This window comes from Sylvia atricapilla, chromosome 6, assembly GCF_009819655.1.
Source record: "Sylvia atricapilla isolate bSylAtr1 chromosome 6, bSylAtr1.pri, whole genome shotgun sequence".
Lineage (NCBI taxonomy): Eukaryota > Metazoa > Chordata > Aves > Passeriformes > Sylviidae > Sylvia > Sylvia atricapilla.
Window position 1 is genome coordinate 23,907,732 of NC_089145.1, and position 14,016 is coordinate 23,921,747.

Sequence of the window (14,016 nt, forward strand, 5' to 3'; positions counted from 1 at the left end):
CTCAGTCTGCAAGCTGGGCATTGGCCAAAGGGGTGGAGAGAGACCTGTTGGAGAAACAGAAGATTTGATCACAGATTTTTGCTCTGTAGATAGTATCTGTGTGAGAAAATCTGTGATACGATCTGTGATATTTCACCAAGTGATGAGCCAAGCAGCCCCCAACTAGACCTATATTCAGCAGGGGATTGATGTCTGAAACAGCTTCTCCTGGCCTTAGATATCTGTTGAAGGTGAAGCTGAGGTGATCATCTAGAATACCCTTATAATCACTGAACAGAAACAGAGTCTTGCAGTGTACCGTCCATAACAGCTGTTTCTGAGGTATATGGTGGGATGAGATGAACAACGTTTTCTGCAGACAGTAAAAAGTTACTTGTTTCCTGACTGCAATATTTGTTAGGGCACATACCTGTAGGTCTAGCGACCGGATCGGAAGATGGGGTGGAGATGGAGGCAGCCGAGGATGGGCTGGAGATCGGCGGCCCGAGGCGCCCGGAGCCCGGGGAGCGCGGCCGGCGGCGCTGGTCGGGCGCTGTCCGCGGTGCTGAGCCCCGGCCGCGCCTTCGAGCCGCCGGGCGCACGGCCTCCGCAGGCTCTGAGCATCCTCCCCCGCTGCCCAGCCCCTCAGATACTCCAGCCGCCGAGCCTCCCGCAGCGACAAATGCGCAGGCGAGCGGCTGCGAGGCACAGGCGCAGCCAGGGATCGCGGCGTCGGGCTGATCCACTCCCGGATGGCAGGCGAAAGCAGCAGCAAGCCCAACTTTCCGCTGGTGTGCAGCTCAGGAAGAGTAGAGAAATGAAGAGTCAAATGAAGGTGCAGGAAGGATCAGACCCGAGATGAGTTGCTGGTAGTTTGATCCCTGCGCTATGCTCAGGCACAGCCTGAGCGCACCAGCTGTATCTGAAGCTATTGAAATGTGTTCAAAATCTGGTGTCTGTGCCCTTTGGCAGGCTTCCCCCGCGTCCATCTGAGGGCTTGCTTGCCCTTTTCTCCCTACAATGCTTGCTATGACTGCCCTCTGGGTACTCAGAACAGCATACTGCTGGCCAGCATTGAGGGATATTTCTTGGTTAGAGACTCCACTCTGAGTGCTTGGAACTCAGCAGCTGGTCAAACAAGTACCCACATTAGGGTGCTGCTGGTACACTCTGTGGAAAGCTGAAGTCTCTCTCTTTACCATTTTCCAGTCACACTGATAACGTGATAGTGTTCTGGTCAGAAAGGTTTCTTCTGTTACCACATTCTGGCAAAAGCTGAAAAGGCAGATATGAAAGAGAACAGAAAATCCCCATCTGCAGTTGTCAGAAATGTGGATCACGGGCTAATTCCCAAGTATTCCGTTCATCTTTGTCTTAGATTAAGAAAAAAAAAAAAAAAAAAGAAAAAAAAAAAAGGAGAGAGAGAGAGAAGAGAGAGAGTAAGTTTTGGTGCATCAAAATACTGGTATAGAAAAAAGCTGCCATGTCTAATCACTGTCACATTTTACAGTTGATCGCCAGAACTGACACGAAGAAAAAGGAGAAGAAAAGGTATCTTTGCTACTATCCAAAATTACTATTAATATCCTAAGGAAATGCTGTATTGTATATATTGTCCCTACAGTGCAACCTTGTCACGCAAGTGTGACTGCTGTGTGAATAACTGTACATAAAACTGCTTGAAAGAGCCTGAAGGCAATGTAGGTTTTGTTGGGCTTTTTTTCCCTCAAGAGTAGTTAAAGTTTTGGATCAGGCCCTAATTGAAAAGCTTGCCACAGTAAATTATATGTCTTAAGGAAAGAGCAAAGCAACAAGACATGAGATGTGTTATTTGGAAGCAAACCAGTACAGTACTGTTCCTCAGGATGGAAAGGAAATGAATGTTTTCTTGGATCAGAGAGCTGTCATTTCCAAAGTTACAAAAGTGCAGATACATTTGACAGGGCTTATGCTTGACGAACAAAAATCCAATATATATCTGTGTAAATATTTGAGGGGAAAAAAATCTATAAAACATGACAATACATGACGACAGCAGACAGTATCTCAATAGCAGGAGACAAGTGAGGTTGCTTCTGTGAAAACAAATTTACCTATAAGCTCAATTTCAACAGCCACAGGGGGAAATCCAACTTCTTTCCTACCCCCCAAAAAAAAAATTACTTTTTTTTTGCCAGTGCTACAGCATCGTCACTTGAAAACTATCCCTGTTTTTCCACCAACTGATTGATTTCCTTCTCCTTTTTTTTTTTTTTTACCTGATACTTCATCTCTGGAGGTCTGCAGTGCAGTCAACTAATCTTAGGGAAAACAGTGGCTATCAGGAAAAAGTCATGATAGGAAAGAATCTCTTTGTTGAAAAATTTAAGAATGTAATCCTTATGGATTCCTTTTGTTCTACAGGAGATCTTAAAACAAACAACACAAATCAGGGAGATGCTGTTTAATAAGCTTTGGTTGTATCAAGTCCCTATCTTCAGAAACAAGAATTCCGAATGCATTTTCAAAGGAAGGCCAACAGAATTAGTGTAAATGCAGGCTACTGTGATTCTCTGGAGTCTCTGAGGGTGTACATAAAAGTTTTCCCGCCCTTTGCAAAACTGATGCTTAAAAAATCAGTGAAAACTGATTAAGGCAATAAATACTATAAATATTCTATTGCTGGCTGGGGAGAGAGATACTTACTGCTTATGTGACAGAGGGGATAAAAGCTTTTTCTGGACAGGCCCTCAACCACCTGCTTCTCCATTTTTGGGAGGGAAAGCTTGGCAGGTGGTGAACAGACTCACTCCATGCCGTGCCAGCTGATACAGCAGAGCTAAGGTGCACCCATGTGCCCATTACCTGACACAAATTATTGCTGTCTCATATAAGAAAGTTGGTACTGAAGGTTCCTCAGTTGTGGCACCAAAGAATATGCTTTACACCTACATAGATCTAAGAGAGTTTTATGCCTCGATTGCTAGTTACTGTTCATTATAAAGCAGAAGGTGTCAAAGGCTTTAGCTGACCACCAGCTTAATTTCTATAAAAGTTACTCCTTGTTTATATTTTTTTTTTCACAAAGGCTGATTTGGGATGTGAGATCCATGCTTTATCTTCTGACAGAAACCACTGGCATCTTGGACTGCTCAGCAGGCAGCCCAGGAGTGCCGAGAAGCTTGTGGAGGTCATGGTTACCCTGCCAGTAAGTTACAGACACTGCATGCTCTGATCAGAAAGAGAATGGTTATTTTGGTTTGTTCTTAGACTGCTGTTGTGCTAGGATTTCTGAATTTTAGTGAATGTGTTTGGAAAGTATTTTATCCTCATATTCATATTTTTAAATTTTATTTCATACCTGAAATCACAAAAAAAACCCTCCCTAAACCCATACAGGATCTGCACCAGTGTTTGGACAGACTGTACAAGTAGTTCAGTCTCAGTTTCAAATATAAAGATGCAGACTTTATAGATGAAAATCTGTCTTGTAAGTTTAATGCCACACTTTTCTAAAATCTTTGCTGTACAAGGTGATCAGTGAATTTTCAAGCTCATCTGTTTGTAACAATAATTTTACATATAGTAATAGAAGCTCTCCTGCATTTTGTCACAGAATAATTACTTAATCTCTCTTAGCTTCTACTAATATGTTGCAATACGTTAAACTGTGCACTTTTTCTTCTTAAGTGAATCGTCTGGGTGAAATCCAAAATGACAATGATCCAAACTGCACATGTGAGGGAGATAACAATGTCCTGCTTCAGCAAACCAGCAACTACTTAATGAGCAGGATGGGTTGCATAAAAGGTATGTTTTCATTGTGGAATCTTATGCTAGATCCAACAGTGTGTAACTAATGGAATTAGGTGGTAATTTCATACTGAAAGCCATTGACAGTCATTTAATAATTAACTGGAGCATAAGTAATGTGCTTCAGACTGCATCATATGGTACATTCACAATACAGAAATATTTGCTGCGAGGAATATTCTTTCTCCTGTCTTGCAGAAGCTAGCTGGGTGTTTTGCCATCCCTAATCAAGTTAAGCCATATCTCACTCCCCGAGAAGTGCAGTTTAGTTCAACCAAATTACCTAAGCACTGCATTCCGGTCTGGGGTCCTAAGCAAAAGAAAGATAGGGACCTGTTAGGGAGAGTCCAGAGGAGGCCACCAAGATGCTCAGAGGCCTGGAGCCCCTCTGTTGTGAAGACACGCTGAGAGAATTTGGTATCTTCAGCCTAGAGAAAAAAAGGCTCTTTATGACCTTCCAGTACTTAAAAAAAGAGGGAGAGCTACCTTTTATATGGCCAGATAGTCATGGGCCAAAGGGGAATGGTTTTAAACTAAAAGATGAGAGATTTAGATTAGATGTTAGGAGGAAATTCTTCTCTGCAGGGCTGATGAGACACTGGCGCAGGTTGGCTGGAGAAGTTGTGGATGCTTCATCCCTGGAACTGTTCAAGGCCAGGCTGGATAGGGCTTGGAGCAGCCTGGTGTAGTGGAAGGTGTTCTTGTCCAGGATGGGAGGGTTAAAACAAGTTGACGTTTAAGGTCCTTTCCAGCCCAAACCATTCTATGATTCTGTGACTCTGTGTTGGTAAAGTCATCATAAGTCCATTTATTGTACTTGTCATATTGTCATATCACCTGACTTGGCAATATCCATCACTATATCTTGTCGTTCTCTAGATTTTGTTTCAGTTTTCCAGCAGTGAATTTCACTAGCATCTTACAGAGCTGGAAAACTCAGCAGCTGGGGTTGAGTCTTATCGGGAATAATTATAGGCAGTGATCTCAGGTTTTTCCACACTTGTCTACCAGTCCTCTTTTGGCTGGACTAGGCCATAATAAAATAAGTATTATGGCCTAATTACATCTGGCCTGTCAAGTGTATGCATGGCTTTGTAATAGGCTTTTAGTTCCAAAAAATCTGATTTCTTTTCTCATAAATAATTTTTATTTTCTCTGGTATTTCAGATAAAGCTCCTTTTGAATCCCCTTTGGGAACAATAAACTTTTGCAAGACTACCATCATATCCTTGGCTGGAAATTCACAGCCATTAGTGCTGAAGACTGCATGGACTCCTCAGGTAGGCTTCTGCTGTTATTAAACTGATTCTAGAATTTTAATTTCTTTTCCAAAGGAAAGGATCCAGAGATTTGAAATTCAGCCTCTGCTACTTATTAGATATTTATCATATTTGCTGACATTTTTTGTATTACATGCATTTTCATTTATTAAGAACATACATTGCATTTCAAAATACATTCTGTTTTCCTCAAATATATTTCTGGAATGGAGAATAGCATCAGATATTATTTTTTTCTCTTTTGTTCCTCTAAAGTAACATCTCTGAGTTAGGGATTTTCACCACTGTATTGCTGTTTTCCAGTTCTAAGGGGATTGTTCACCACTACCTTCTATGACTAAAATAGCTTCTGTTAGAAAAGCATACAAGGGGTTTACAAGCATGTTGAAAAGGCATAAAGTTCATCTGCTTTTGACAGTTGCTTTTGATTGTATATAGAAAAATGAGTAATGGTGGGAAAAGAGTTCCCTGTAGTTTTCCTGCTTTACTCTGCTATAATCAAGTGATGACGTTAGGTGTTGCTCCCATTTGTGTTTCACTGTGAGTCTAGATTGGCCTTTGGACACAGAAGTCAAAAAGAATACCAGCACATAATGAGAGAGCTTCAGCACATTTTTCTCCTCTCATGTAACACCTACTGAACCAGACCACGGTTTAAAAAATGTCTGAATCTGTTTCTTGGTCCATTCTGTTAGAAACTGGACTGTTAATTTAGATGCCTTTATTTAGGCAGCATGTAAGCACTCCCTATACCCAAAGGTATACTCTACGTTAAATCTTCAGCTAAGAAACAAGCAAGCAGGATTCATGCAAGGACTTGATGCTGAATAACTTAATAGATATAGGCTGCTCTTAGAAATACAACATAATTATGTACAAAGCTAGTAAATTTAAATATGGTTACATTCAGCCACCAGTGAAAACAATGTTGCAACATGCGTCAGTAATTGTGGACTGTCTTCTGCTCTTGTATTCTCAGAAGAGACTTTGTACCTTGCAGCATAAGTCTTAATATGGGGGAAAAAAAAAAAAAAAAAAGCTAAAAAATTTGTTCAAGTAAGAAGTCTAAACTGAGCTGTTGGATGCATCTTGTCTTCCATCTTGGGGTCAGTTTGAAGTAGTGTATGGCCAGACATGGTTATGGCTTCACTGTACACTCACAATCCGAATGTTCTCCCCAGATATTTATTGTAACTACGTTAATGGACAAAATGGCATGTCAATGAATTGATTAATTAATGCTTTCACTTTTCATCTCAAGTTACAAAATCTACTGCAGTAGAATTTTCATGTGACTCCTTGCATCATAAATGTGAATTTTATGAATTTTGCTTTTTCCCTTTTCGTAGTTCCTTTAGCAGCTTATAAATGGCTGGTTTGCTATCTGCTCCGAGAAAGTGATCTAAAAATTAATAAGGAGAAGCAGGCTGGACAAAGTGATTTTAAGGCAAAAAACAATTGCCAGGTAATACTTACTAATCTTTTATATTTTACTTATTTATTTTCATCCAAGTCTGTCAGTTTCTGTTAGTTTTATCTTCTTGTGTCATAAAGTACAAGTTCCTGAACCATAAAGCAGCAAGTCAAATAACTAATAAAACTTAATACCTGACCGTGTGCATTGGATAGAACATGATAGCACAAGGACGGTTACCATTAGCAGAAGTTTTCCAGGATATATTTCCCTTCAGAAAAGTTGCAGGCATGTCCTGTGTGATATCTGCAATTTTGATAGCACAACTTCTGAAGACTAAATCTGTGAGTATTAAATACACTGCAGCATCTGATTATTACTTCTCCACCTGTGCTTGTGGCCAAATACGTAGTGTAGGATAGAATCTTGCTCTGGCAGGTAGGTAAACTAGATGACCTAACAGGTCTTTTTCATCTCTAATTCCTATAGTGCAAAGTATTCATGAAAGATACCAGACTGACAGCATTGGAACCTGAAAAGGAAACATCGACAATTTACATGTAGCAGATCCACTCTCTCACCAGAGAGTTTTAACAGCTAGGAATGGCTTCACTCCATATTTCAGTATTTATCCCCAAGCTCACCAGATTCCTCTACTTCCTCCACGAGAAAAATCGGCTCACATTCAGAGAATGAACTGTCATCTGTCACTGAGAAAGGTCAGTTCCCTGAAGATGGTGTCATTTACATTATCTGCTAAAAAACAGCAGGAAGGAATAGTCAACATTCAACTCTGCACCTAGAGAGACCCAGCCTGGCTTCAACAGGGGATGATTTGTGTGAAACCACTAGTAAAAGGGAGGAAATATTTCCTGCTCTTACCCTAGAAGCAGCTTAATAGGCAAACTCCTCATAGTCAAATTCAGAATAGGAATTGCCAGAAACTCCAGTCTGATTGCCTGTCAGCCAGGTTTTGGTGAAGCTGGTACTAGGGACAGTGCACTAGAGAGAATGGTGAGCTCAGAAGTATGAAGTTTGTCTTATCTATTATATTTAAGATTCAAAGAGGTTCAGGCACACAACTGCTTTTGAGATAGTTGTTGATATACTTTAAGTAGTTAGTTTTTCTTTTCTCCTAACAATTCATCTTCAGGACAGCAGGACCTTTTATTTTAAATGCCATGCCTCAAAAACATCTGAAAATTATTTACAAGTTGTGCTTTGAAAACATGTACATATTTGATTTAAAACTTTCTGGGCATGAAGAAACACTTTTCTGTCAGCCCAGTGGTTGAATAATACAAAATATTTGTTCATGCTATGGGGGATCTGGAAGAGATTCCTAGCCTATCCCTAGGTTATTTTCATTTGGGGGCAGCTTGATAGAAACAATACAGCAGTGCAAGCAGTGGTAAAGAGCAAAATGGAATTGTAGGAGAGAACAACAGGAAAATAATTCTTAATGTTTCATTTGTGATGTTAAGACTTATTTCAGTCTGACTGGGGAATTATCAGATCTCAAAAAATCATCTAGTAAGGGGGCAGTCCTCCATAATGCTGCGAGAATAGCTGATGTGTATTTTGCTGTTCATATATGAGTCTGAGTTTGGACATAAATGTGCCACTGGGCAGCTGCTGTTGAGAGAGATTGTGATCTTTGGAATATGCCTTTTTTATGTGCTGCAGTGGATCTAATTTGCATTTGCAAGGATAACGCAAGTATTTAAAAGGAAAGGATTAAAGCTAATCAACTAATTCTACATGAAAAAACTTAAACACCCAAACCTTAACGCAACAAACTAAAAATAATACATCATTGCAACAAGTTAGCCAGGACAGCAATGGCATCATATTAGCCTCCTGTTCACCAGCAAGAATGTTGTCAGTCAGCAATCTATTCCATGGCAGCAGGTATAGCAAAGTTGAAGTATATAAATGTAGACACATGTTCCTATGTAAGTACATAGAACCACTTAAGGTTTTATATTCTGCATTAACAATAAATGGTGATTTGTCTTTCTCATCAGGTACTTGGCAAGGACTATTTCCATAACTCCTTCAAAACATGCTGCAATCTATTGCAATCCATCAACAGAATCCACTCATGCTGACATGATCAGATTTTTGTTTATTATTTGAAGAGACAGTAATAATTTTTCAATAGAAAGATTGTATCCTCTGCATAAACCTCTGGGTCATATTAAATAAATATAAACGTACCCTTTTCTTCTTAGATTCATGAAGGTTTCTTAACAATCCTAAAATCAGCAGACATGATTTTATATTGTCTTGTCTCTGATGTAGCTTCTTGATTCCATAAAGCCTGGGTGCAGCTGCCAAATGACACTGGTAATTAGTGCTCAGTCTTACTTATAATTGGCATCTCATGAGACTTTTCAGAACTAACCCTTGCATAGACATTGTGGAAAGTGTTTTCTCCTACTGTTTCTTAGAATTTCTGAAGCTAGATCATCACACCTAAACCAGTGGAACTGCACTAACTACACCAGAGCAGTGCCATTCTGCACAGGCTGAGGACTTTTTCTTTGTATTTTGTTACTCAGTGTCCTTCTTCCCTGACTCCTAAGGTGTATCACTGCCTATCTCTGGCTCTTACTTTCATTGAACGAACAGCCTTACAGCACTGCCATGACTACACTCACCACCCCAGCATCCCAGCAGCTCTGCAGCCAGTGCTGAGGAATCTCTGTGCTCTCTATGGGCTCTGGTCCTTGAGTAAACACCTGGCTGTGCTCTACCAAGGTGAGATCAGCTTCCTAAATGTGCTGTGCATGCCACTTCTGTGAAGTTCTGACTTGGCCAGGGCAGGGACTCCTAGCAACAATTCACATTACAGCTTTTTCTTACTGCTTGTTTAATACAAAACAATCATTCTTGACCAAATTTTCAGGAGCAGGAATCTCAGTGAAAAATTAACCTAAAAAGCTCTCTCTTACCTCAGAGATGATGGAGAGGTCACAGGTTTTGCTGTGAGAGGATGAGGGATAGACAGCAAGATGCTGTAGTGTAGCTCATTACTGAAAAAGGCTCTACATAGCTTAGATTAAGAGTTTTGCAGTCACCTCATTAATGAAAGACTGTCAGTTCAATTAAACAGGTGCAGCTACTTAGTCTCATGAATTGGCAAAAGTTTGTATCAGTGTAATCTTAACTGGTATTGGCTTCTCTGTGAATGTTTTTAAGGTGGCTATGCTTCAAGTGAACAACCAGGGAAATTTATTCAGGATGCTATTCTGGAGCTCTGCTACAGGGTAAGCCTGTTTAAATGTATAGTATATAAACACTGAAAAAGAGATACATGGTTTATAGTCATCAGATTATTCTGTACTTCAACGGGTAAATTAGTAGGATACTACATTAATGGTTTATGAATAATTTTCTGTAAAGTTTAGCTACTCACTGAATCTAGTCTTAATTTATTTATCAATAAATGGAAAAAATTATCACCTGCCAAATGACACCATAGCATCTGTGGCCTTGTAATCATCATTGGAAAGCCAGTGAAATATTTCAATCCAGTTCTTTTTATTTCATTATTGAGTTAGTTTGTGATTTCTCTTTTTTTGTCTAAGCACAAAAGCTTTCCAATCTGCAACATATTCTTTGCAGATCAGCAAAATTTCAAAGAAGAATCTGTTCATTATGTTTTTAAAGTCAAAAAGTGTATGTGTTTATATGTGTAAACAGCACCACATTGGTTAAAATGTGTTTAAAAGCTCCTGGGTAAAGGAGGAAAGCATTTGAAATACATTCTCTTTTGGCAGTGACCAAAAAGAATCTGTGACCAAAAATTCTGTGAATTCTATGAGTCACCCAGTTACCCTGGAAATGAAAAAAATCAAAATAAAACTATGCTACTTATTGTGGATTTCTCTTAAATTATCAAAGCTGGTACTTGATGAAAATAATTTTATGCTTCTCTGTACTTCAGCCATAGACAACTACACAAGTTGTCAAAGGTATATCTTCTGTTTTTAAACATTTGAAAGATGATGCAGTTGCCCTGGTTGATGTCTTTGCTCCTTCTGACTTCATTCTCAATTCTCCCATGGGTAAAGCAAATGGTGAGGTAAGAAAACCCATTGTAAAATTTCTAAGTTTAATCATGAAAAAGACTATTGCCTGTAATCAGCCTTAACATATTCAAGACATTTCACAAGTACAAAAGAAAAGAAAGACAATTTTTCAGTGGGAAATACTACCAGAGTAAAATTGATGTCAGCAGAAAATGAACTTTTTAATTTACTGGAGATAAGCTTTAATGGGAATCCTGTATGGTATTGCTGTAGTGTGCTGTTGTGGGCATCTGTGCACTGAACCAAAAAAGGCTTAGAGAAAGTTTTTGGAGTAGTTGCACAAAGCAAGAGTTAAGAGCATAAGAAGGGCTGTACTGGATTCAGTTTACAGAATATTCTGTGACTGACAGGGATGGATGGCCAAAGAGAGCGCTGTGAAACTGTGAAATAGCAAAGTGTTCTTTTCCTGATGTCTCAGCTGTTGGCAGTTTAAGAGATGTCTCGTGCCATAGGTTCTGTTTGTATCATTCTGTTTAGTAGCACAGATGTCTCTATTCTCCATTTTTTCCATCCATTTTCAAATTCAGCTGTTATTTGGCTTATAACACACCATCATTTCTACAAATCGTGAGGCAATACTTCCTAGTCCCAGTCCATATCTATTTACTGTCTCTAGGAGCCTTTTCATTCCTCTGACAGACCTTGGTTTCCTTCTCTGGGTATTTTCTCCCTCTGCCATATCCTTTCTGAAGTGGCATAACCAGACCTACAAGCAGGATTCAGGATGTGGGTGCACCATGGAGTGTGTTACAAAAGCTCCTGGTCCCTCCTGCCTTCTTTTAGCATATTTCAGGATCTGTGTTTTATTCCAAAGTTTCAGCAAACCAAAATTTTTGCGTACTGGGGCAAACCTACTCATCAGGGCCAAGCTGTGGGATAATACTCTGTAGAGACTAGTGTTACAGTACAGTAGTTTGGGTTTGTGTGGATGGATGCTGTAGGCAATCCCTGGAGCCTGCCAGGATGTTTGACAGGAATGCTGCATCAAACAGACTCCATGGTTTTCAGTATTTCCTGTGACTTCTTGTCTGAAGTTGCCCCTTGTTCCCATGGTGATCCAGCAATACAGAGGGCAGAACAGATGTTTCTAAACTGACCTAACACAATGATTACTTTGTTAGCACAGTCTTTGCAAATGAGGCAGGAAAGGATGGCTCTACCTATCCAGCCATCTCCTAAGAGGGCTGTAATCATCACTGGAAACTTTGTTTCCATTTCTATAGATTTTTGAGGATTAAATTAATGCAAGAGGTCATGAGAGGGAAGCTCCAAAAGTAACTCTTCAGAGAAGAAACATGATTTGTTAGAATGTTAAGAGTATCTGTATTGGCCAAAAGCCCGTTTTTACACATTTTTCTGTCTCTAGCAGAAGCTGTGAGCAGATGCTGTAGGCAGAAATATAAAATATGGTAGAAGTACACAGTGATCCATTCCTAGAATAGTATCCCCTTTCTAGCAGTCACCTGGAGATTTCTTATCAGTAGCTGATAAAGCTGTCACGATGGATTTGGCTGGCTCCTCACTGGGAGGAGCTTAGCTCTCACAAATGCAGAAGCCACAGAGACTGATTAATATTAGATACTAATATTAGGAGTATAATATGTGAGAAATGCACATAGGAATCTAAACACTTCCTCATGTACCTAATTTTTTAGAAATTCATTGAATCATTGAGAAAATAATTTCAATCAGTGCTATTTAACCCATGTTCTATAGAACTCATGAAGGCTTTCTGAACTGCCTGTAAGTCTGTGGTTTTCAACTTGTGTAAATATTTTCAACTGAAATTGAAAAGACTGCCAATCCCTCACTCAAAGAGAATACTTAATAAAGATCCTTGTCTCCTGGGTGTCTATTAATCTATTAATCCTCTATTTAATCCTCTATTCGTTGCTATCTTTGCACCTTCTAAGAACCAATGCAAACATTTTAGTAAAAATTATGGTATTGTAAAGAATAGATTATCCAAGTATATAAAAAGGTGAATTTAATTCAGGATAAGTTGTGTTGTACTGCAGTGGAGTGCCTTGCACCATAAGCCACAGATCATAGTTGGAGCTGAGGAAAAGTTTCAATTTTTTTTATAGGCAGCTTTAAGCACTAAAAAAAGAATTCAGATTTTCTTTAAAAGAAGCTTTGATGATGTGGATCTAATTTCTCCATAAAAGTTTTGACAATCTCAGCCTGTGAAGGTATTTATTTATTATATATATATAATCAAAAATTGTGCGACAATACCTAATTAAAATCAGAATGGAATAAATAGTTAACATTAGCCTATGTAATCAAGGAAAAATGTATTTAATATTAAATATATTTCAATGTTATATTAAGTCATCACAGATATTTAAGTCATCACAGCATCTTTTGATGAAGAAAAAAAGGCATTTAACTTTACCTCACTGACTGCTTTTATACTACATTCATGTTTTGTTCCACTGTACTCTCTTACTGCTGAAAATATGTTCTTTCTTTCCTAATTTTTCTGTAAAGTTATTTAAAGTTTTAAGCTTTTGTTAATTATGAATTGACAAATATTGCTAAAATTATACTTTTGCAAAACTTGCTTCTTTTTAAATCTTCCACAAAAAAATTGCAAATTGGTAAAATGACAAACAATCTGCTCTTGAGAGAATTTCTTATGCTCAAATCAAAAAGTTCACTCTGGGAGAGAAGTTCTGTTACTTTCCAGAATCAAGCAAGCAAGATAACAGCAGCCATGAGTGCTTTCAGTCCTCAGGTTTGGACAGAACAAAGATTAGCTTTGTATTATCTTGTTTCCAAATTTCTACTTTTGATAGTACAACACCTGTCAAGTTGACAGTGAGAAATAATAAAGGTTACTCGTTTCCTGCTCTCATGCCAATGGTCTAAATGATTTACACAGAAATCTGATGTTCACAGTACATTAAAATTCTGTGTTTATTGTTCTGTTTGTTCTTGCCCGTACATAAGTTTTCACATTTGTTGTCTAGAAATTCAATCAAGATCTCATTTCAGCCAAAGGGTTAACTTAATAATTTATCTCGTAGAAGTTTTGTTCCCTATGCATTAATCCTTTTTTTAATTTTTTTTGCAGTTATATAAAAATATGTGGGGAGAGATCCTTCAAGGCAACAAAGCTCTGAACAGACCTTCATGGTGGGCAGAATTTTGCCTTAATAAACCTGTTATAGGCAGGCTGAGGTCAAGATTGTAGACCAAACAACTTTTAAGAGTCTGGATGGGCCTGAGATGGACACCTTGTTACAAAACATCAGGAGGGAATTAGACTGAATGTCTAACACTGGAAATGGAAGAGATTTTCATTGAGAGGTGCCAAGTTTTAAAATAACTTTGAAATCAAGTCCAACTTGATCTGAGGGACTATTAACATAATAATGACAAGAGTAAGAGTAAATATGTATAGCAAGTCTGCACGCTATACATATTTACTCAAATTTTAAAAAATGAA

At 38.8% G+C, this 14,016-nt stretch overlaps 2 protein-coding genes across 2 annotated transcripts in view; both read left to right on the top strand.

The window, feature by feature from the left end:
- PHF21A (PHD finger protein 21A) overlaps positions 1-14,016 on the top strand; it is a 508,751-nt gene that overhangs the window by 7,748 nt on the left and 486,987 nt on the right. The window lies entirely within an intron of this gene.
- On the top strand, positions 732-13,955 carry LOC136363090 (peroxisomal acyl-coenzyme A oxidase 3-like). Its single transcript, XM_066322179.1, is given in 11 exon segments — positions 732-770; positions 3,014-3,080; positions 3,083-3,166; positions 3,649-3,768; positions 4,939-4,977; positions 4,980-5,051; positions 6,401-6,516; positions 9,054-9,228; positions 9,670-9,737; positions 10,469-10,555; positions 13,642-13,955. Coding segments are annotated over 11 exon segments (987 nt in total). The 3' UTR covers positions 13,762-13,955.